We start from the raw sequence: 23,006 nt of genomic DNA on the forward strand, positions 1-23,006 counted from the left end.
TTATGGACTTTCTCCATCTCCATCCAGGTATTCATCCAGAAAGCTGTTGACAATCCCAGCTGCACCAGCTGCACCCAGGGTTATTAAGCAAATTAGAATTATCACACTCAAATAAAAAAACACATTAACCTCAAAGTGAAATGCAGAAAGTTATAAGCTGTCCATGTTATGTTATAGTGAAACTGCTGGTCCAAACCAGTTGAACTCTATGGAACCAGAAAGGACTGTGTTTGGAACACTGCCTTGGGGGGTTTCAGTAATAAACCATTCCCATGCATGACTTTTGCAAGAGACATGAGATCCCTAATACCCTCTCTAAATGAAAACTTTCCCCCAGTGTTTCTGAATTTTCATGTGGAAGTTAAGAATTGGCTCCAGGATGAGCTACCTCATCCTGTGACATGAAGACTTGTAGGCAAACCCACAGAAAACCTTCAGCACCTAATTGCAACTCCAGGTGTAGGAGTGTGAGAAAGAAGCCTTAAGGAGCTGAGGGAGAGATGTGCACATCTCTTACATCCACATCTACTGGGCAGGTACCCTGCTGAGCTGGGAGATCTGCTGCTGGTGATCACTATGGCTTGGAGGTGGATTTCTGGACCAGAAAGGAAGAGCCTGAGAATCTCACCTAAGATTTAGGCGCCTAAAGATTTGATATAAGTAGCCTTTCTAGGCATGCCATGTCTAGATGAAAATGTTGAAGTATTTTCTCAGTTTCAAGAGAGCATGAAAAGAGCTTAGCCCTTCTTTGAGGATGCACACCAGGTTTGTCTTTATAACTAGGAGGCCTTGGAGCAAAATCATTTCCCAGGGCATCCAGGCTGGCTTTTAACATCTTCTGTTTGATTTAAATTCCGTTTCACCAAACTGTGACACTCTGTCTAATAATGAAGCCAGCTACTCTTCTACAGTTTCCTTGAGAGGCTGAATCTATTGGTTTAAGAGTACTGAAGTAAAGCATGGCAAAGATTTCTTGAACAAAGGACTTTTTCATTTGTTGATTAAAGAAAAGCCCATTATGCTCTGCTTGTTTGTTTATTTTTATGTTTCCCCTTCCCAAACTTCCTTAGCAGTTGCAAGTCTTCTAGCTGGTGTTCATTGCACTGTTTGAATTATTGCATCTCTCACTGGGACATACGAAACTATCTCCACATATTTGCTCTGGAAAAAAGCCTCCCCCTTCTCCCCAGCAGCAGCTCTTCCAAAGAACACAAAGGATTGGTGGAGCTGTAGTGAAGGAGAATGGGAACATCAGTACACAAGCCATGGAAAATAGCCCTGTAGGACAGTCTTCCTGCTGCTGCAGGATTATTCACTACAGAATAGTCTGATTGTTTTGTATCTTCCTCTAGAAGACATTCCAAGTCTTTTAATTTTATGACAAGCATATAATGCACTATTTTCTTCTTGTGACTGACAGTGGAAGAGAGACGGTGGAAGAGAGCCTTAGATCAGGACACAGAAGACAGTACAGTGCCTTCAGTGAAATGGAATAAACCATACTGCCAATGCTTCTCAAAGCAGAATTCATATCAGGAGATGCTGTGCACTCAACATTCATTAATGTATGCTTATCTGGAGCCTTGTTCTCTTACCTTCTCAGTGAAGCTTCATCAGCCTACAAAGCCAGATTTGTTTGCTTCCTTTAGTGCAACTTGTGTGGCTACAGAAAAGGTCTTAATGTGACCGACAGAGGGGAAATGCAGCTAGAAGACAGGCAGGCACAGTGCAAGCCTTGCAGGAGCAGCTTCCCACGCTACAGCAGTCCTGATGCGCAAAGCTGTGCTTCTGTTTCCAGATCTCTTTGAATGTCATTGTAAATTACACCCAGTACAAAGCACGTGCCCACAAGGTGAGCATCAAAACTCTTCTCTCTCCTGGCCTGCAGCACATGCACATCCCAACTCAGGCTTCTGCTGTAACATTCACCCCTCTTCCCTGAGGGCTTCCAGACCCATTGCTGACACTTTACACATGTTGCATTCAATTATTATCACTTTTCACTGCCAGTCCTTGGCTTTCAGCCCAGCTTCAGACCACAGCCTGGAGCTGTTAAACTGCATCCAGCTGCTAACTTCCTACCTTCCTTTCACAGACTGGACATAACCATGGAAGTACTTCCATGCAGGCAAACATGGTACAGCATACCCTGAAAGGAAACTAATTCTAAGAAAGAAAAGATTAATATGGTGGGGGAAACAGTCAGAAAACTAAAAAATGAGGATTGTAACCAATTAACTAACCATTCTGTTTTCTAGTTATATTGCTTTGGCAATTTTTTCAGCTACCTATAACTTGGGAAGTTACCTTGGGAAAGAATCATTCAAAAGAGATATATGTGTATTCTTACACAGTCACTGCAAGAGGCTCTTCCTATGGGTTTACAAATAGGGGTGGATGTAGGACTGCCCAAAAATATCCAAAAGGGTTACTTCAAAGGGACATCTCAGAAACTGACAGGAGTCCTAATTCCCACCCCCCACCCCCCGTTTGGTGATTATCCCAGAAACAGGATAGTGGGTTGAAGCACTGTGACTAGACCCGGCTCTGTCATTTTGTATTATTATGGCAGTTTGTGCTAAGGGGGAGTGTTTGTTTTGGGAAGAGAATCCTATTTATGTTGTTAATAACCTGCTTTGCATTTATATAGCAGCTTTTATCCAAGGACATGGAAGGAAGCTGTAGTGAAGTTAGCTTTCTGACCTCCCTGAGGGAAGAGTATAAAGTCACCTCCACTTGATTGATAGCAGGGTATGGAGGTCAGTTGTATAATCCAGAACTAAGGAGTGCTTGTTAATTTTGTGGTTTTTAACTCTGTGTGTGTATTACAGAGGACAGCTTTCACTGTGTGCTGGATTAAGTCCTGTAAACATACCTGTAGGACATAGCTGGAACATTACTTCAAGGGAAGGTTATCATAATCTTTCATTTCTTACATGTGACAGCACCTGTGTTGCTAGCTAGCAACTGTGATCTTCCCTGCTTCAAGTGTCTGTCCATGAGCACGTCTATTATTTCATATCAAATTTGTTGACTTAAGTGGTGCTTCCTTGGATTTACAGTGGATTTACAGTGGAGATGGGACTGTAAGAAAGCCCCAAACAAAAAACTACTGGTTTGGAGCAGAGAGAAAATGGAGAAGTTGTTTAGGAAGGAGAAGAGTGATGGACATGAGCTGGTTATCATTTCTCCAGCCCACAGACTTCATGCTTCTAAAATGCTGGGAAAGGGTTAATAGTAACTGTCACAAGTTTTACTCTATGAGAGCACCTTGGTTTGGAGTGAGAAGGGAAAGCTGGTGGGGCTCTATGAAATGCCACAGGGATTTCAGTGTCACTGAACATTCTTCTAGGAAGGCTGTGTTAATTAAAAGCAGGGGGAAAGATGACTACAGTCAATTACTTCCTGATAATCCCAACATTTAAAAAAGTTACGTAAAACTTGTCAGTCCAAGATAAAAGCAGAAAGTATTTACCTTGACTGAAAAACACCCTGCAGTCCAGAGGCCAGTCAGGAGTATTGAGTAAAACTCCACACAGTTTTGTCTGCAGAATAAATTTAAAAGAACATTAGTCTGGAAAGGAAAAGAACTGTGGGTGGGATTTTCAAGGAGAGTCATCTTTGGCCTTATTTTGTTGCCACTAAAGTTAATCCTAAAGTCATGTCGAGTGGGAATACAGCATTAGGTACTCTTAAAATTTCTCATTTTTGAAATCTCTGATACAAGCTGTTTAAAATATTTTCCTGGCATTTAAACTTAGGCAAGGATCTGAATCCCAACTACATGGAAATAAATAGGACACATAATCCTCAATCAAGTGGCTGTGCAGCAGAGACTGGCAGGAATTCCAGTTCATTGATGTGATGTTAATCACTTATCTCCACACTTGTTGGAATGCAAGTTTTGTGCGTCAGCATTACTGGGACTGCCAGAGGAATTCGGATTACTCTGCTGAGGCCAGCTGCCTTTATGAAGGCACAGATAGCACACCAAAGATTTTCTTATGGCAAGGACCATAACACCTTTATTTGTGGACATCAGTTTTCCCACTAATATATTGTTTGTATATCTCTTCTCAGTGGTTCTGAATTAATTTCTTTTTAAGGAATTAGGCAAACTTCTGTGTCTAATGAATCATGCAATCTAACAAGTTGTCTAATACATAGTATGTCTCATTATTGTTATCCATAACAACTACAGTTACAGCAGTTGAGATTGTTTGAAATAAATGTAAGTAATCTTGCACAGGGTCATTAGTTAATCACTGAAGCCCTCTGAAAACTGAAGCTCTTTATGAAAATAGTCTTCTTAGGTAGGATATTCCACCATTGTCCACTGCAGACACAGGTTTTCTTTGCTCATCTTCATATGTGGTGTTATCCACAGCCCAAGAACTCTGACAGCTTGCCAGATCCAGAACACCTGAATTCCCTAGGTTTCAATCTGCTGGATCTTAGACCCCAGTTAAGTCTGGGTAATCTGACTGCCTAGTTAATCAGAATTTGAGCAGCGACTTTGAAATGAGCTGAACTTACCCCATTATTAAAATAATAGCTGAACCATTTGAAGAGCCATCTGGGTTTTGTTTGTTTGTTTGTTTGGTCTTTTAGCAAAAGATGCAAAGAAAAGTTGACTTTTTAAGAGAAAGTTTTTGCTTCTCTTCTGGACTGAATTGTTATTCACTGCCACCATCTTAATGATCTCTAGATTTAGTGTGCATGAAATGTTCTGTGAAATTCTGGAGCTCCAGAATTTGACAGAATGGGGGCATGACCTTGTGTATCATTCTTAATTTCACCACCAGCCAAGCAAAATGACCTGCAAGCCAAAATAAGGGCTCACACATGACACAGTTCCTTTGGTTCAGTTGCATCTCCAGCACATAATTTTTTAATTTATTTTTTTTAATGGAGGCCATTGTTCTTCAGCTTTTTCCAGAGAAAGACCAATATTAGACAAACTAGTTTTTCCTTACAGAAGTTGAGATTTTATCTCCAAGAGTGACATTCGAGTTGGACTCGATGATTGATCCTTGTGGATCCCTTCCAACTCAGCATTTTCTGTGATTCATGGAGAAGGGGGAAAATTGGTATTTCAGATTTTTTTTTCATTTGCTTTTGCTTTTGCTGCACTAGCTACGTTAAATATCCTTGTGCCTCATCTGGATCCTAGAAGCACACAGCCCTGGGGTACAGCCTAGTCACACGGCAGTGCCCCAGTGGTGTCTCAGTAACCAAACTGCACTGGTGGGGGTCACTGTCCCACTGCTTTGACTGGCATATGGTCATTTCAATTTAGTGACATTGAGAGCTATGAGGTTTGGAAGTATTGGGCAGCATTATAGTCTTTGGAAACAAAAATCTGGTAGCTGCCTTTTTAAAACTGTTTAACCACAACTCACAGCGCTTGATTTTTGCATCTGTCTTGGACTCTCAAAATTCAGTCCGTCAGAAAGAGCAGAGAGAGTTGCAACTGGGGAGGCTGTAGCATGTTCCTTGCTCTCCATCTGATCTGCTGGAGACCTCTGAAAGCTATCTGTTGGAAGACCTATGCTGTTTTTCCTCTACTGTCTGAAGCTGACAGCACTTTCCTTTCTTGTAAAAAGCACTTTTTAGAACAGAGGTAGAGCCACGAAAAGAAGAGATTATTCACTATGTACAGTGACTAAATATAAAGTCACTTACCAAAAACTCCCAAACCAATCACATGCTCTTCCTACACTTCTGACCAGCATTCTAAGAACACATCTCACATATACATGCATACTTCATTTTACAGATGCCCTCATTGCAGAAGTGTCCCTCTGAGAGCTGAACAGAGACTGTCACAGGGACAAAAGGAATATAGCAATTTGCTGTATGCACCAGAGCTATTGGGAAACACCCTGTTTGCCTTTTAAGTTCCCTGGGTACCTGGAGTTAATATTATTATTACCTGGAGTTGATATTATTATTTTCCTGGCCATGTCATAGCCACCCAGTATGAGAAGGTCACAGTCTACCTTGTACCCAATCTACCTGGATCCAGAAACCAGGCACCCACCGGAGCCCACTAAAAATAGCTGTCTAAGGAGTGGAGCCTAGGAAATACCTTCTGTATTCCCTTGTGGGATCAGTGGCACTAAAATACAGCTAGAAGTATTAGCTAGAAATATGCTGCCATGTGCATCTCTGATATCTCAGCCTTGTGGCTTGTGACCTTGTTTGTCTTTGCCCAATGTCATGGTTTGACACCGGCCCAATGCCAGACACCCATGAGAGTCATTCGCTCACCTTCTCCTGCTATAGTTGGGCAGAGGAGAGGTCATGAAACAGTTCATGAGTTGAGATAAGGACTGGGAGAAAAACACTCTTAAGGGCAAAATGGGTTCAAATTTAAAGGTATAAAGTAAATTTATTGCTAATAGAACCAGGGGAGGATAATGAGAAGTAAAATAAGTCTTAAAACAGCTTTTTCCCCCCAGCCCCTCCCTCCTTCCCACCAACAACACAGGGAGATAGGCATATGGGTTGTGGTCAGTTCATCACTCAAGATCTTCTATTTGCTCAGGGAGAGGAGTTTTTTCTCTGCTGTGCTGGGAGGTCCCTCCAACAGGCAAACAGTCTTCTGAAAACTGTCTACAGGGTGCAGTCCTCCAAGGATAGGCTGCTCTAGTTTGGAAGCAAGGGCCCTCTCTATCTCTGGAAGCAGGGGCCCTCTCTCTTCATTCAGGTCTCCCACTGGATGGCAGCTTTCTCTGGCTGTCTCAAGTTTCTCAGCTTTCTCAAGCTGTTCAATTCTAACAGGCTAAATTAAATATGACTGAGGTAGTTACGAAGCATGCTTGACTTGCCTATGTATGCCTTTTTTTTGTTTTCATCTTGAGGTAGCATTTATGGTTACTGAGCCAATACCTTTACTCTGAAAACATGCGACAAAGGAGACTTTCAAAGAACATTACTCTCAAACATTTATATGTTTAAAAAGCCTGTAGAGAAACTGCTGCCTGTATCACAGTGTATGATAGTGCATATTAATTTGCATGGCCCGGCCTAACAACCTGTAAAAAAACAATCAATTCAATCAAAGCAATTACTTTTTAATAATGTTTTCCTAGCTCCTAGAATTACTAAAAAGTAATTTTAAGGTGGCTAGTTCAGTGACATCCATCAGATTAGATGAGTAGTGGGACTCCTGTGTCCGTATTCTTTCCTGTATCAATGACTGGGATTAATTCTGCTCTTTCATTGGATTCTCTTGTTTTCCCAACACTAATCTCTCAAGCAAATCTCAACTGTTGAAAACTAGATTCATGACTGGAAACCAGTTCCTGTATTGTTTCAGTTCCATCTTTCTACCCTGGAGCATTTCTTGCACAACTTAATCTTCGACTGACCTGATTCTTTGAATAACTCCTGGTTCTGAGACACTTAATCTTGTACTTCTGATGGCTGCTAAGTGAAGCCTGACTTCCATCACTGCTCCAGGGAGGTGGTATTGCCCATTAGCACCTTTCTAAGTTAGGACTTAGGAAGGAGGAAGCTCAGACGAGTAAACAGAAGAGCAAACAGAGCACTGAGTGCTCTGTGTATTGCATTTAGTTCCCAGGAAAAGGTCACAGGTTGGGCTGCTCCCTTTAAGTGAACTGGTTATAACATGTGCTTGCAGTTCTGGTTTCACAACATTCATCTGAACTCCCATGAACTAATCTGTGTTCGGTTACCCATGCTGGAAAGCTGTGATAGTTTAAATCAGGTCAGCTGGTCAGATTCTTGCACAAGTTTCTCTTTAGGCTTGAAGTCAGATTGCCAGTGTAAATGCAACTCCAGGTTATATCAGATTTTCTGTGATTTTAACTAAGATTAACTAATATAGGTTAACTAATATAGGCTATAGATTAACTAATAACATCATAAAGAACATTTTTTCACCTCCCTTCACTGTGTCAGTATCTGTAGAATTGCTTGAGTTTTCAAGATAGTTTTCCGAATAATGTCTGGGCTTTTGGTTGGTTGTGTGAAATCCTTCACACTCTCAGGTTAAAAATCAAGGCAGGCAAGCTGAACTTTCTCAGAAGTTGATGATAAGCATTACCACCAGACAGAAACATAAAGATCTCAGGGTATAAGCTGATCTGATGACAGAAGAAGAGGATCAGAATTTTCAGTGCTTTTTATTTGCCTTCTGTTGCGGGTTTTTTTGGGTTTTTTTCAACTGGAAGGGTCGCATTCTCAAACTTTTTCTTTCTGCTGGGTACAAATGTTGTTTCAGTAGCCAAGGCTTTGAGAACAAAAAAACAAATAAGCCACATTGATGGGTTGCTAGATAAGATGGCAGTGCTATTTCAGAAAAAAGGCAGAGTAATTATTTTTAATTTGTTCTAAACCTTATGCTAGCATAGCACAAATGCCTTCAAAATGTGTCTTGTTCCTGGTGTAAACACAAGTATATGAATCAACATATTTCAAAGAAAATAATGTCAATAATTAAAAAATTATACTGCAGTTTTTGATTGATGCACAGCAAAAGGAGCTGCTCAGGCCTGCCCCCTTCTAATCACAGAATAGAACCACTGAGGTAGGAAAAGACCTCAGAGATCCCTGAGTACAACCCTTAACCCAGCACTGCCATGGTCACCACTAAGCCATGTCCCCAAGAGCCACCTCCACATGCCTTTTGAACATTTCCAGGGATGGTGATCCCACCACTCCTCTGGGCAGCCTATTCCTTGATTTTCAGAGGCATATCAGCAGGGCATAAAATCAGTCCATTTACCTCTTAAAGAAATGTAATGATGAGAACATAAGATGTAATATCTGATAATTTTGTTGCCCGATGCAAAGATTTGCTTTCATATTTCATTTCAGATATTGAATATTTGTCTTCATTACTGGAAACATTTTTTTACAGCACTTTCAGTCCAGTACTGGTCTATTTGATTTCACAGATTTACTCTCATTTTTGAGGTTTTCAGTCGTGTAGGTGCCTAAATACAATTCAAATCAAGACACAACACGGCTTTGGGGTAACTTTACAGCTAGTTAGAAACTCTGATAATAGAATGGTTCCAAGAAGTCAACAAACAAAAGAGAATTAAAAACAAATTAGTTTATGCAACAGGGAAAAGTAATCTGTCCCACTGAGCCAGCTCCCTTTCAGACTGTAGATAGAGTAAACAATGCTCTGGTGAGAAAAATTTTAGGATTTCTCAGAAATTAAAGTTGCAGAGCTACCAGTTTATCATAAAATAATTCCCATACTTCAGAACCAGTGGAAACCTCCTCAAACCCCAGTCATGCAAGCCCACAGCTCTTTCTTACATTGCTGGAAGGTGGAAAGAAGACAGACAGCTGCCAGCTGTGAGCAAAATTAAATCACCAGCCATGTTCCCAGCAGTTTCTGCGTGCCAACAGGACGTGTGTATGGGAGAGAGCGCTTCAGTGAGCAGTAAGGTAAAACAACAGGTGGGAGACTTAAAGTGCTTTTCAGCATTGCAACAAAGGCCTGCCCCGGAAATAAAACAGACTAGCTTCTCAAAACAAGAGTGCAAAATTATGGCCAGGTTTTGTTCCTGAAAAAGTTCAGCCCTGCCTACTTCTTGCCTGTTTGAAAGCACGGAAAGAACAAAACCAGCCTTTCTTGCCTCTGTGGATTCAGCTGTTCCTTTATCTTTAGATTTCAGTTGCAGCCTCTTTGGGAGCAAAGCCTTTTTGTTCTGTTTTTGTAAAGGGTCTGTGTCCATCACCAGCAGTGCCCCTCAGAAGCATCTGGTGTGGGACACGTGAGGGAGGAGCAGAGCTTTGTGCGGTCCCCAGTCTTGATTTAAAGGTTTTGCTGAACGTGCCTGACGTAGGCTCTGACGGGCAGCACAACAGACACGAGCAGTCAGCCTGCAGAAAGGAACTGTTCAGGCTAGTTCAAAGGGTAAAACAACTGACAAAGAGAGAAAGGAATGCCTCCCCTCATCGTACTGCCTGGGACACACTTCCTATAGCTTATAGCTTAGTTTTAAGACTAGGCATAAGATTCTCTAAAGGGACATTTTTTCATCACCTAACTAACAGAAAGCTTAATGTCATTAGTCTTTACGATCCCATAAGACCACTGGAACAAAACCAATATAATGTTTATTTTGACTTCCTACTGCTGATGTTAGCGAGATAATTCATTGCCTTTCATCAAACTTACTAATTTTAAGGGCTAACATAAAAAAGACTTTAAAGAGGTTATTTTACCTTGCCAATTTTTACTTTCTTGTGTTAATATTGTTTTTTCTAAAGATTGGAAGAGTAGATATACTGTAATAACAGAAGTTTGATGTTTGTACTTAGTAACTCTTTAATTGCTGATTTAAGCCTTTTAATTGCAGTTCTTGGTGTAGTATGGACTGACTTTCTGACCACACAGTCTCGGTGGTTTTTAGGAGCTGGAACAGAAGTGTTCAAAGTATTGTCATCTTACTGATAGGTAAACGTGAAGGAAAACTCTAACAGAGCTGGTCATTTGAAAAGTTAAAACCACAAGGGCTAAACAACTTAAGGCCCGATGACATTGAAGATGTATTTTTTTCTGACTTTATTCAGAAGATGCAAATTTCAAGATGGTGACAGACATGCAAAATCCAGCAAAGGTTGACATAAAAGGAGGTAGGAACAGAGGTTCTGAGCAGTGAAATGTCATGTAATCCAGAGACACTGGTGGTGTCTGACCAGACGTAAGTCTGTCCTGTTTGGAAAGAGCGGTATTTTATTGCCTCTTGGTGGCCACACCAAAGACGCTGGCTCCTCTCTCAGGAGAAGCTGCTGTTGACCAGAACTGCTGTCATGAGAGAGCAGATGGTTGGTGTAGTGAGACCAAAAGCATTTTAAGCATGAAACCAGACTGATCAAATAAGCACTTTTAATGGAATTACACTGCCGGAGCTGTTCTGGTTTTGACTCTGGAAGAGCTGAAAAGAGGTTTGCAAAAGGCAATGCTCAGCCTGTGCTGGGGTACAACTTCTTGAAGATCAGTCACAAGTGGCAGTGCAGAATTATTTATTCTTGAACACCTCCTAGAAGACAGGCTCTGAAGAACAGGGAGGCTCCTCTGGGTGAAAGGGAAAACATACCTGAACTCTCATATATTTCACTGGAAATGTTTATAGGGTAAATCAATGCATTACAATGTATGAGGCTGGCCCGTGTTTCAAAATCAGTTTAGCTACAGCAGTAACAGTAGTGGGCTCTGCAGTTTATTAATTTACTTTGCTTTTCAGCAACATATTACAAAGAACATGTGCCTGTGTGGCACTGGATCATACTCAGCTTTAAATTTATCAGAACTATAAGACAAGTGAAAGAGGAAGAAAATATGCTTATTCCTTCAATTGTTCCCTCCTTCTGCCTCCTAAATACCATTTGTAATCCATGTCCAGTGTCTTTTCATATGTACTTTGTGTGGGGTTTCAGAGGAAGGACAAATAGTTCATTTTATCCAGTTCAGTTTAAGGTCTGGCTGTCCAGAGTCCCTGTTTTGTGGCAGTGTTACCACAACTGATCTCATTTGTCATCCCCATCCTCTGGGGATAAGCTCATGCATGATGGCAGCAGCACAGCAGATACAGAAGGATTAAAAAGAATAGTAGACAGAGGTTTGGATTCTTTCCTGAACTGCACCTTCTGCAGCCTTGTGTCACCACCATCAATATTGTATATAAGTCAGGAAAGAATTGGTTCATGATGTTCTGTCCAGTACTCTCATGCTCCTATCAGGCAGGTTGCAGAGCATGCAGGGCCTAGGTGCAGCTCCTTGAGAAAAATAACCCAAGTAGCTCATGTTGTGAGTGCCATATTTACATGGACGTGTTTTAAAAAGAATAAAACCTCTTTAGAGTCCTTCTGCCATGCTCCTCCATATCTCTCTCCAGCCAGGAAAGCCCTACTCACATTCAACCCTTCCACACTGGAGCAGGGTTTGATCCAAGTGCTTCTGAAGCAGCCACATTCCCAGGCTGACCACTTCATCCTGGATTGGCTTCTGTCTATCCTGTCTGTCCTGGGCTCTTCAGCCCCGCTTGGCACAACTGCCAATTCTTCCCTTGGTCTCCACAGCCTCACCTTGCCAGCTGGAAGCTCTGCTCTCTTCCCCTTTCCTGCTCCCTCACTCCACAACATGTCCATTTTCCCCTGACGGATGCCAGCTCAGCTTTCAGAGCAGTTGTACTGGGAAGCTTTGTCTGCTCCTGAGCAGGGGAGGGGTGTCCTGGATGGGGTCTTGTGTTGCTTGGCAACCTATTTCTCTCTCCTCCAACACTGATTTTCCCTCACAGTGTCTGCTGATGCAGGCACAACAAATGACAGCAATATTACTGAAGCAGTTGTTCCTGTCACTGTTTACTTGTTATTTATGGTTATTGTCATGAAAGGATTTGTAAACATTTCTTCACTTCCTTCCTCAGTCAAAACAGATATCATTTTATGCTTCTGTAGCATGCCTACATAATTAATGGATGGTCACTGCTTTTCAGTGTATGTGACATACAGTTTTATTGGTGGTTTTTTTAAGTGGTTCCTGCTTCTGAGTGCTTCTATTTTTCAGCCCCAAATTGAGACATACAAGGTTTTTACATTCAGAAGTGAAAAAATCCAGTGTAAGCAAGTCTGCCTTAACTACCTCCAATTGTGGTTCTTGTGTTTAGGTGCACATATACCTAAAAAATTCTGCTCTGAATCACTTTCTGTCCCCTTCAGGAGGATTTTAGGTCTAACACTGAGATTTCAGAACAAAAACGCTTCCATGAGCAGGGATGAAGCTGCCAGGGTTTTGCCTGTTTGCCATTTCCTCCTCCACACTCACCTCTTCCAGCTAAGTCTTTCTGGGTTCCATTTGTGAGTGCACCAAGAAGGACACACAGGTCCACTTATCCTTTTTCTCCCAAAGAGTACAGTAAGAAAGCCAGACCCCCCATGTGTTTTCTGATCTTGCAGTGAAAATGCTGCTGAGGCCTTTCTTTACTTAACAAACTGTAGTCACTCGGGACAGATGTGGAGAGCTTCATGCATGCTGCTGGCTAATTACACACTGCCAGGTCTTCTACTGGGCCTTGATTCAGCTCTAGATAGGATTTATTTCCTTTGTTAACGCCAAGTGATTCCCGAGCTTGTGACAAGATCTGGTAGACAAGGGAATACTTAGTTTTCTATTGTAGGGGTGCTTTGCAATGCCAGACTCAGATGTACATCTGCCATTGCCCTCTGCTGGGGCATGCCAGAACTACTGGTGTGGCTTTCTGCCACGGGAACTCTCAGAATTTCCTGAGGAGAAGCCTCTCCTTTATTCTACGAAATTAGTGCTCTGGGAACTCACGATGCCTGGCTGGCAAGCGAGATTTGTGGTTTTGTTCAGCAAGAGACTGTCACACAGAGTCAGTTTGTTACTATACTGCTTAGACAGTGTATTTAGCTATCGTTTGTATATTTATGAACAGCTGGAATTGGATGCAGAGATGCTTTCTGACCACAGCTCTGCAGCATATTGCCTGCATGACATCCACCCACTTATCTTCATACTGAGTAGAGACAACTGCAAATCTCAGCCTAAAAGCAGTTAGGTGGTGATCCTGAATCCATTTAAAGATCTAATCTTCCCACAACCAGCCTTATTAAGGACAGCCTTTTTGAAATGGCTTTTTGGAATTAAGGCCTTTGAAAGGCCTTGAAATTAAGTCCTTTATGGAAATGAAGGCTCAGTTCTGATGCACTACACATCTGCAAGGAAGGGGCATCTTGCATTTCTATGAGATTGCACCAGTAGAGAAGGAAGAGGAGACTGGGGGCCTGCTGTTCCTCAGAGAAAGAAAACAAGCTCCAAATCAGGCACACTTAACCTAGGCAGGTTGGTTAAGAGGGAGTTCTCTGAAATCAAACCAGAATAAAAGGGATCTGCAGTAATGATCCACTGTCAGCCATTTCTTTCCTGAATCTACACTGACCAGGAGAAAAGCATATGCTTTATGGGTTTTTGTTTCTTTTACCCTGAACCCTTTCTAAGCACAGACTGCTCCAGAGCCAGAGACCTGAGAGAGTTTCCCAGTTCCACCTACTCAGCAGTGGCTGTGGACATGCTGGATGCTAGTTGGGTTCCACAGCTTGCAAATCAGGAGTTTTGTGAAACTCTGAAAAGAGATTTGAAGAGTGCTTTAAAATCCTTGAATGAGCATAGCCTGGCCAGGGGTAGTTTTCAGTCTTATTCATCTAGATAATCCCTCGTGTTTTCTGATGGAAACAGAATTGGAGCAGTAAATTTAACACATAACCTGATAAGTCTCATGTGGATGCTCCCAAGAATTAAACCAGGTAACAAGGGAGTGCAATTTCCCTGTCCTCACCTCAGTCCCTGTCTGTATCAGCGAACATATTGTGCTGACTGACTTGCCTTTCTCAACTCAGAGAGAGATGATATTGCAGAGTACAGAAAACTGCAGATAAATTATCAGATTTTAGGGTAAAAGCCATTCCAGTTGCAGAAAGGCCTTATTACTCTCTGAACAAGCCAAATGTTTCTTGATATAGTTAATTTAGCCAGCTCTGAAACAGGGAATGTAGAAATAGGTGGCATTTACTTGAGATATTTATTTTTAGGTAAAGCTTTTTGTTCCCTTTCTCAGCATAAGAACTACTTTCATCTTCTTCAGAGACAGAGTTATAAGTATCTTCCACTGAGATCCAGAGCATCTGAGATGAGGTTGTAGCACTTCTCCCTGCTGTACATAGCAATCATATTTCCTTCCATTCCACCCTCTCACTCCTCTGACAGAAAAAAAAGCTCCTCGTCTTGCAAAATCCATTATTTGTTTTCCTGAGGAGTAAGAGGATGTGTGTGGAAAACTGCATTATTATTATTATTATTATTATTATTATTATTATTATTATTATTATTATTATTATTATTATTATTATTATTATTATTATGTGTTGTATCAATATGAAATAGAATGTCCCATTTCTGCCTATGCCTAACCAGTCTTACACATTTCACAGTCCTGGATCTCAGTGGCCTGGTTCTTCTTTGTGCAATCAGTAACATGTGTAAAATGCTCCTGTCCTTGTTCTCCTCTGCTTATTGGTGCTTTCACATTGGAGCCCTTGCCCATGACACTTCAGACATGACAACACTTTATTTGTCAATGTGTCTTATAGAAAGGACCAAGCAAGAAAGAATCGAAAGTCTGTCAATGGCAGATTTACATGCTGCTCTCAAAATATGTGACATACCCCATAAAGATTTGTAACCCATTGTTCCCCTAGAGAAGGACCAAGGCTCACCTTTTGGTTGATTTTCTCTGATAGGTATTGTTTCTTTAGGAAGCCTTGCTCAGGTAATCTAAAAGAAAAATAACTGGAGAAAATAAATAGAGCAATAAATAAATAAATTGGTGGGGGAATGCCTACCTGACAAAATCTGGAGATGCAGGTAGGGAAGTAGCATTTCCTATTAACTATCTTAACTTTCAAGTGCATCAGCATATAAATTGTGCTTAGTTGCCCTGGTGGATAGAGCTATGGGTACATTAAAATCCATGGGCATGACTGAATGAGCAGTGTTATAAAGTGTTACAAAACCAGAAATAAGCACAGTGTGGCCATGGACAGAGAATATCAGAATGTACTTCAAGTTGTACACTTTCAGCATTATTCATGATTTAAGAATGTTCAAAAGGAAACAAAAGCATTTTAGATCCTTTTGGAAATGTGTCCATTTTAAATTTCTTATGGTCATTGTTGTGATGTTACTTCTTAATTAAAATTTAATTTTTTGGCATTTGCTAGTGTTGGCTGTTTGGTTTCTTCGAGGAATTTTCTTCCCATTTGTTGTCATGGAAACGGCAATTGGATGTCGATTAAGAGACAATACCTTGGCATACCCTTCAGATAGTCTTGGGGAAGGGGGGTGGGGAAGCAGTGTGGTTTTGGCAGTTTCTTAGCTGGAGCTGCTCCAGTCTTTGCCTGGCTTGGTGAGGCAACGGTTGTGGTGTTTTGTAGCATCCCATGAACTCTCTCCCCTTGGTCAATCCCCAAGCCCTCAGCCCTGGAAACATCAGTAACTATTCACCATAGAGTTAGTCCTCCTGTGGAGGGAAAAACACTCCTAAATGGACCTTTTGTGTCACAAATTCCTCTGGTTTCTCCTTCTCCTGTCCCCTGACCGGCTTGGCATCCCTGGTGGCCGCGCCCCTCTCCTTGGAGGCCTGTCCCCTCTGCCCAACCCTTAGCTCTGGCCCCCATCCCTTCCTGTTCTTAAACGGCCTGCTGCACGTGGTTCACCTTCTTTCCCTTCACCTACTGTGTTACTTTGCTGGCATAAAACCTTGCAAAAGAGCCTCTGTTGCCTCTATCGCTGAGCAAGTTGCAGTGAGTGTTGAGTGTAGGTTTGACTGTGTTGCCTGAATGTTAACTCAACTTGCTTTTAGACTGGAGAGGTTTGCTGGAGACAAGAATTTGGCAGCAGCACCTACCATTCTAACCCCCGTATTTTTAGTGTTTGATGCTGGACTTCTCCTGCCCAGGTGTTCAGCGCTGCTGTGAAGTCTCCCCTGAGCGCGTATTGGCGAGGCCACTGCTTACAGTGAGCTGTTGGTGGACTGGGACTCCCTCTGCAACACCCGCCCTCACCAGGAGAGATCCCCACCATCTGTGTGGGTGCTTCCAGGGGAAAAGACCGGGCCCACACCTCCTCTCTCTCTCTCTTTCTGCAGAGACCACCTCCTAGCTGCTGGTGGAGTGGAACCTCACCAGGGTGGCCATGGCCAGGGTACCACACCGTGCACGTGAGCGCACAGGGAGAGGCAATCCCCCACCTTCCCTCTCTTCCCGGGGCTGCCATAAACCCCTGGGGAGGTGCAGGGCTCGCGTTGGAGCGCCCTCTGCAGTCGTGGGGAGTCTCTGCAGCCCCTCTGCCCCGCCAGGAGCCAGCAGCGCCCCTGCTGGCTGCGGGCCCAACTGCGCCAAGGGGAAAGTGCGCGACGGGAGGGAAAAGGATGTTACAGGGTTCTGGGTATCTGTTGTTGTTGCTGTTGTTTGTTCTCCTATATATACATATGTATGCTGTTTGTCTTCATATATATAATATATATCTATGTGTGTGTGTGTATATACACATACACACACACACACATATATATATATATATGTCAGTAAAGATCTGTCATTCCTTTCCCCTTGTCTTTGCCTGAAAGCCCTGTAATTTCAAGGTTATAATAATTTGGAGGGAGGGGGCCATCTTTTACATTACAGGAAGGTTCCCACTTTCCTTGGCAGACAGCTGTCTTTTAAAACCAGGACACCTAGCTTAGCATTATTTGAAGATTTTAGTTCAGATTTTTACCTGTCACTTTAAATCCCACATTTCCCTGAAGGAGAGCAGGGAGGGCCCAATTCTTCAATGGCCAAATCAGGTTAATATTACAAACATTTGTCTGTTTTGAAATTAAGCCAATAATTCTACATGGAGAAAAATATTTTAGTGGTCTTTCAAATGCAAAATTTTAGTGTAAAAAGAAATTTAAAATTAGCCCTTCTTGAAATAGTTTTACTGTGAAAAGCACACTAGTGAAAGTATTAACATCAGTGCTAAAAAACAGGTATTCACATAAACATATTTATTTGTTAAATCTATGCTTTTTATTTTTTACTTCGTTCTATTGCTTATATTAAAATATCAAGGATGTAGTATTTATGAAAAAATGTGTCTTAGCAAATTATAAGCTTTGAATAACTTAATTGTATAGAAAAGATAGTGGGATAAATTTTGGCTTATCAACCAAAATATCATGGTATCAACACAAGTCGTAAATTCATGTCAGATCCACTTTCTTTTAAACTTCATGGACAACTTGGAAGCATTCTCTGTAAAGGTTTAATGCAGCTCCTTTTCTTTCCCATGATGCAAAACAATGTTAATGTGACAATGTTCAATACTCGTTCTTTTGAGACCACCTGCCTTTTAAACAGAAATGAGCAAGTTAGCATTTTTGGACTGCAGACATGCTGTTGAATACGTGGTGTACTGGAAAAATCCATACATTGATTATTGTATTTTGTATAGTTGACAAGGCATTGAATTTAAGACAGCAAATAAATTAATACACCTCATTGCTTTCCCTCTTTCTCTTGCCTGTGGTTGCACATTTCAACAATGAAGTGAGGCAAAAATTGGAATTAAAAAAATACACGTCCAAAGGAAAAACAAGGTAGTCAACTATAATCCAAATTAGACCATTACCTGATACAACCGGGAATATTATCATTAGGGTGTTCAGCTGACCCTGCTTGAAAAGCACAAGAGGCCCTGCCTTTGGCTGAAAGGCCTTTGCTACCTACACAGCAGTATCACTCTCTAGTTGAAACCAAAAATCTCATACCCTCAGGGCTCTGACATGGGGCATAAATTGTTGTGATGTGTTTTAAGTTTGATGTATATTCTCGTTTATGTAAGTTTCCCCCAGAGTTGGCTCTGCCCAAGTCTCCTTTTCCCGCCTGCTCCCGTGTTCTCCCCTGTTTCCCCTGGTTGGTTTGTTCCAAATTTTGCTTAGTCACTTTCCTGACCCCTCCCCAGACTCCTGTCCGTCATTCGGTAGCCTTTCCCTTCCTTCCGGAACATTCCTCATAGGTTACCAGGTGATTGGCTCAGGAGCTGGGACCCTGCCCACAGCTTGCTTCTATTGGTTCCTCTTGTTGTCCATTAAGCGTTTAACCACACCCCTGTTTAGTCCTATTGGTCACTCTGCTAGCCACGCCCCCTCCTTGCTTGTCCTTATAATCCCCTGTAACCCCTCCCCTTGCGTCTTCGCCCGGTTGGCTCCCCTAGAGCAATAAATTCTGGATTGTGCCCCGAGCAGAGTCCACTCTTTTCTTTGCTCTACCTGCCGCTGCTTCCGCACGTCCAGTCGAGGCGCCCTCTGGACGCCCGAGTGCATCTGGAGAGTGTCCCCCGCTGCTAGCTGAGTGTCGGGCTAGCTGGAGCCGGATCTCCTCCCTCACCCGGGGAGTAGAGAGGACGCAGTGCAGCAGTAAATTTGCCACAGTTGTAGTTTATAAATTAGCATCATTATTATACAGTGATAAGAGATGAGGGCCACTTGGCCGGCTCCCTCCCATTTAAAAGTGTTTATATTGCAGACAGGCTCATTGTTTGATGCTAATGGACAGCATCTCTTTCTGCTAACTGAAATATCCATTTTGGCACCAAAGTAAGTACTTCCCATTGTTCTTTCCAGGCTCAGGTTTTATTTCTTTGCTAATCTGAAGAACTGCTCTTGAGTCAAGTGAGGCAGTCTAAGCAAATCCTCTTCTGCTGTAAAGCTCTGAGCCTATGCTTAACATAGAAATGAATTGAATGAATCAGACAAGGAGCTAGAAGGAACCTGCTGGAGCCTAGGAGAGTTCCAGCTGGCCCGGGCTGGGGAGCCATGGAATGATAGTTCAAATCTGTTCCCCAGCTCCTTGTTTCTAGGAGGAAGGTCACCAGACACTTTGTTTTCCTCTCTTGCATACTGTCTTCCAAATAACCCATTTGGGGCCCAAGAGGCTGATTGCCAAGCGTTGACACTGCTGCGTGGCCATCTCTGAAGCACCATTTAGTCACTGTTCCTGATTTGTGCTCAAGCTTGTCCTCAGATGCATAGTTGTAGGGGCGAAAGTGAGGAGATGCTCCTCGGCCTGCAGCTCTGCATGGGGCCAGTCCAGAGCTCCACTCCCTGCGTGCTTCTGCCAGAGTTGTTCCTTTTGTACCATCAAGAGGGAGGTCTCAGGTTCACTGGCATCATTAATATTTACTGGTTCAACTGAAGGGACAGATCTTGTGCTTTCTAAAAATCAGCTTGTCCTCCAATGCCCTCTGGTGACAGGAACTAATTAGATGCCATTGCTTTTACTGACCCCAATTGCAAAACACTTAGGTAATTTTATTCCTGTTAAATATTTCAGGCAAATACTGAGATTTAGCACAAACCAAAACCACTAGTTTGAATAAAACCCTCCTCGTGTAATTGCTATGGCACTTACTAGGACTTGAGAAATAAGCACCCTCTTAGACACACCATAACTTAGGGAATCTCCAAGGCTTATTAGGCTGAGCCCTTAATACTTTAGTCCTGATCCTTACTTCAGGGAAATACACTTGTGTGTGTATGTATGTATGTATGTGTGGCTGCATGGCTGCAGAAATGCCTTGTGACCTTCCATGCCTAATCTCCTAGGATGGAAAAGCAGTGACCCCAAAAGACTTCAGGAAAACAGGCTGCTGAAATGGTCACAACAACTTGCATTTGCCAGTGTGCAACTTCTGTCCTCTGCCTGTTTAGGCTCATGTGAGTGAAGGCACAAAGCAGCCAGGAAGCAAGAAGGAGGCCAGGGGGCAAGGCAGGTCACCTTAATTTTGTATTTGAAAGTCTGTCTGCCTCATGAATGTGTGGACACCTTTCAAAAGACCTAATAGGAATGGCAACATGTGACAGCTAATCCAGTAGCTTTTTTTTTTTTTTTTCTGTAGCCTGACTTTACTGTTGCACCATTGTGATATTAGGGAAGCAGGTAATAACATTGAAATGCACAGTAACTGGTTGGTGAAAAAATATTGAAAATAAGCAGGTCAGATTTTCATTTTATGAGCCTAGTGACCTTCTGAGTGTATCTTTTTTAATTGTTTCTTCTACTATTTGCAGTCTCTGTCCTTCAAAAACAAACCCCATAGGAATAGCACATGCTTTAAAAACAAAATGCTCCAAGACTGCTGCCATAGACTGAGAGCCTACAGCTTAGTTACTAACCTGTGATAAAGAGAGTTTGTAATTAAAACTACCAGCAGAGCCTTGATTACTGAGGGGGATGTAGGTTCCAGTATAATTTAATAAGGTCCTTGGACATGCAGATCTGCAGCTCTTAGTTACTGCCTCCAGCAGCACAGGACGTCCGTGCTGTATCTCTGCAGCCTCTCTGCGCCTGTAGCCAACACCAATTGCTGTTCACTACTGCCTTTCCCCAGCAGCAAACTGTGTAATTGTCACGTGGGATTGCTGGTGCAAGCAACACCCAGGATTGTGCTACAGCCTCCACCCTGTGGGACACTGGCAGTGAGTATGTGAATGTGTGGTAGCTGACTTTCTGAACCCTGATAAGGAGATCAGGAGCTTCAGAAGTGACACCAACCTTCCTTGTTTCTGTTAGCAGAAGGTTCTGCCCAAGACAAGTGCATCAAAGAACATTTTCCTTACTTGTATCAGAGCATGCTCAGAGGAAAGAATGGCCACAGCAAGCTGACCATTAGGGTGTGTACAGACTTACCCCTCCTGCATGGTCAGTGTTAGGAGAATTAATCCACAAACATCAGAGGTTTATGTCCAAAAAGGAGACAGAGGAGTCCTTTTACTTTATTCGAATAAAGGGAGAAGCCATGGGGCATTCCCCTGGGGATCGCTCAAATTTTTGGAGGACACAGCCTCCTTTTTATCCTAATTTTCCAGTCCCATTTCCCTTCTCTCTTTCCCCATTGGCTGAGGTACTTGAGAGGTACAGACTTCCCAAAGATTTCCCTCTAATGTGTAACTCTCCCTTTTAATTTTTATTTCTTACGGAATTTAGGGGTTTTTCTTGCCGTTGTTTCTTTCATCTTTCACTGTCTAATTTCATTTATCAACAAACCTAAAGTTCATTTGTAAAAGCAAATATCTTTTTCCATTCATCAATCAGTGGAATCCTTCCCATTGTTTCTTTTATCTCCCAGTTCTAGTTTTATCTACCAGCAGACCCACAGCTTGTTTGTAAAGACAAATCCGCTATTCCTCTCAGTCGGGGTTTACAATATCCCATATTTGTGCAGTGGCCTCTCTAACAGAGCTCTTACCTCCACCTCCCAGAACAGCTCCTTCCATACTAACAGAGCCCTCTTCCTGCTCCAGGGGTTATCGAGCCAGTTGCCTTGCATTTTGTACATTAAAAGCCTTTTCCTGTAGCCATGCATCCGTCTAGCACTGGAACTTCAGAAATAAAGACAAGAGCTAGGCATTTTATGAGCTTTTTGGAGGAAAGAGATCCACCTTAAAATTGAGCCAGGCATAAGTAAGAAGCATGACATAAACCTGTGCAGATTATCTCACCCCTGAGCAACAGAAGTCAATTTTTTGGAAAAGATGGGTGCCTATTTATTACAAGCAATTACAAGCAATGGTCACAATCCTTTTAGGATATACATGGAGAATGACTCAGATCATTTGATGAGTTACACTGCTAGTTTTCCCTGATGCACTGGCCCAGCAGAATTACTAATGCAGGCCCTAAGCTCTTGGAATGAGAGGGTATTAGGGCAGCATTTGGGTGAGCTCATGGTGGCAGGCAACTAATGGGTTGGGGGAGACCAAGGTAAAACTGGCAGCATGTGAAAGCTCACAGAGGTCTGGATCTCTCTCAGTGGGCATCTGCCTACGCCATCTTTCTGTGCTCTTTTGATAGGTCTGCAGAAAAAGAAGCTGTGAGCTTCTAATATTTTATCAATACTTCAAATTACATGGCTGAGGAGCTCAATGCTTTACTTTAGGTATGTGAATAGGATCCCACATCTTCACATCTACAGCACATATGAGGTATGGAGAAAGAGGGAATAGTAGTTTTTCAGTCAGTCAGAAGCATGTCAAGCTCAAGACTTTGTTCAGGCTTACAGGAGGGTTAAGCTCAGGCTTAACAGAAATACTAGAAGTGATTTATTTCTGCACAAGTAGACATCAATGGCAGTTAAGTAGACCTGAATCAGGGCAAAATGTTATGGAAAGCATTGCCTGAAATGCCTTGTAGCTGGCACTCCAGGGGGTCTGTCACACAGCCTAGAATATATCCTTCATCAAAGGAGCATTTTGTCTGCCCTCAGGTCCAGTGATACCACCAACATGGCATTTCAGGGGAAGAAAGGATTTGCCATCTACATTTTTAATTTGATTTTTAATTAGAGTTAACCCAAATTTTGAGTTATTTTGGGCAGTGTCTCTGTGCAGGTGGAT

General features: G+C 42.3%; 1 protein-coding gene across 1 annotated transcript; it reads right to left on the bottom strand.

Moving 5' to 3' along the window:
* MGST2 (microsomal glutathione S-transferase 2) lies at positions 1-9,365 on the bottom strand. Its single transcript, XM_038136630.1, is given in 7 exon segments — positions 1-129; positions 2,076-2,117; positions 3,476-3,545; positions 4,715-4,758; positions 4,761-4,819; positions 9,301-9,337; positions 9,339-9,365. Coding segments are annotated over 7 exon segments (408 nt in total).
* Between the last annotated feature and the right edge of the window lie 13,641 nt (positions 9,366-23,006).

Source organism: Motacilla alba, chromosome 4 (assembly GCF_015832195.1).
Source record: "Motacilla alba alba isolate MOTALB_02 chromosome 4, Motacilla_alba_V1.0_pri, whole genome shotgun sequence".
NCBI classification, from domain to species: domain Eukaryota; kingdom Metazoa; phylum Chordata; class Aves; order Passeriformes; family Motacillidae; genus Motacilla; species Motacilla alba.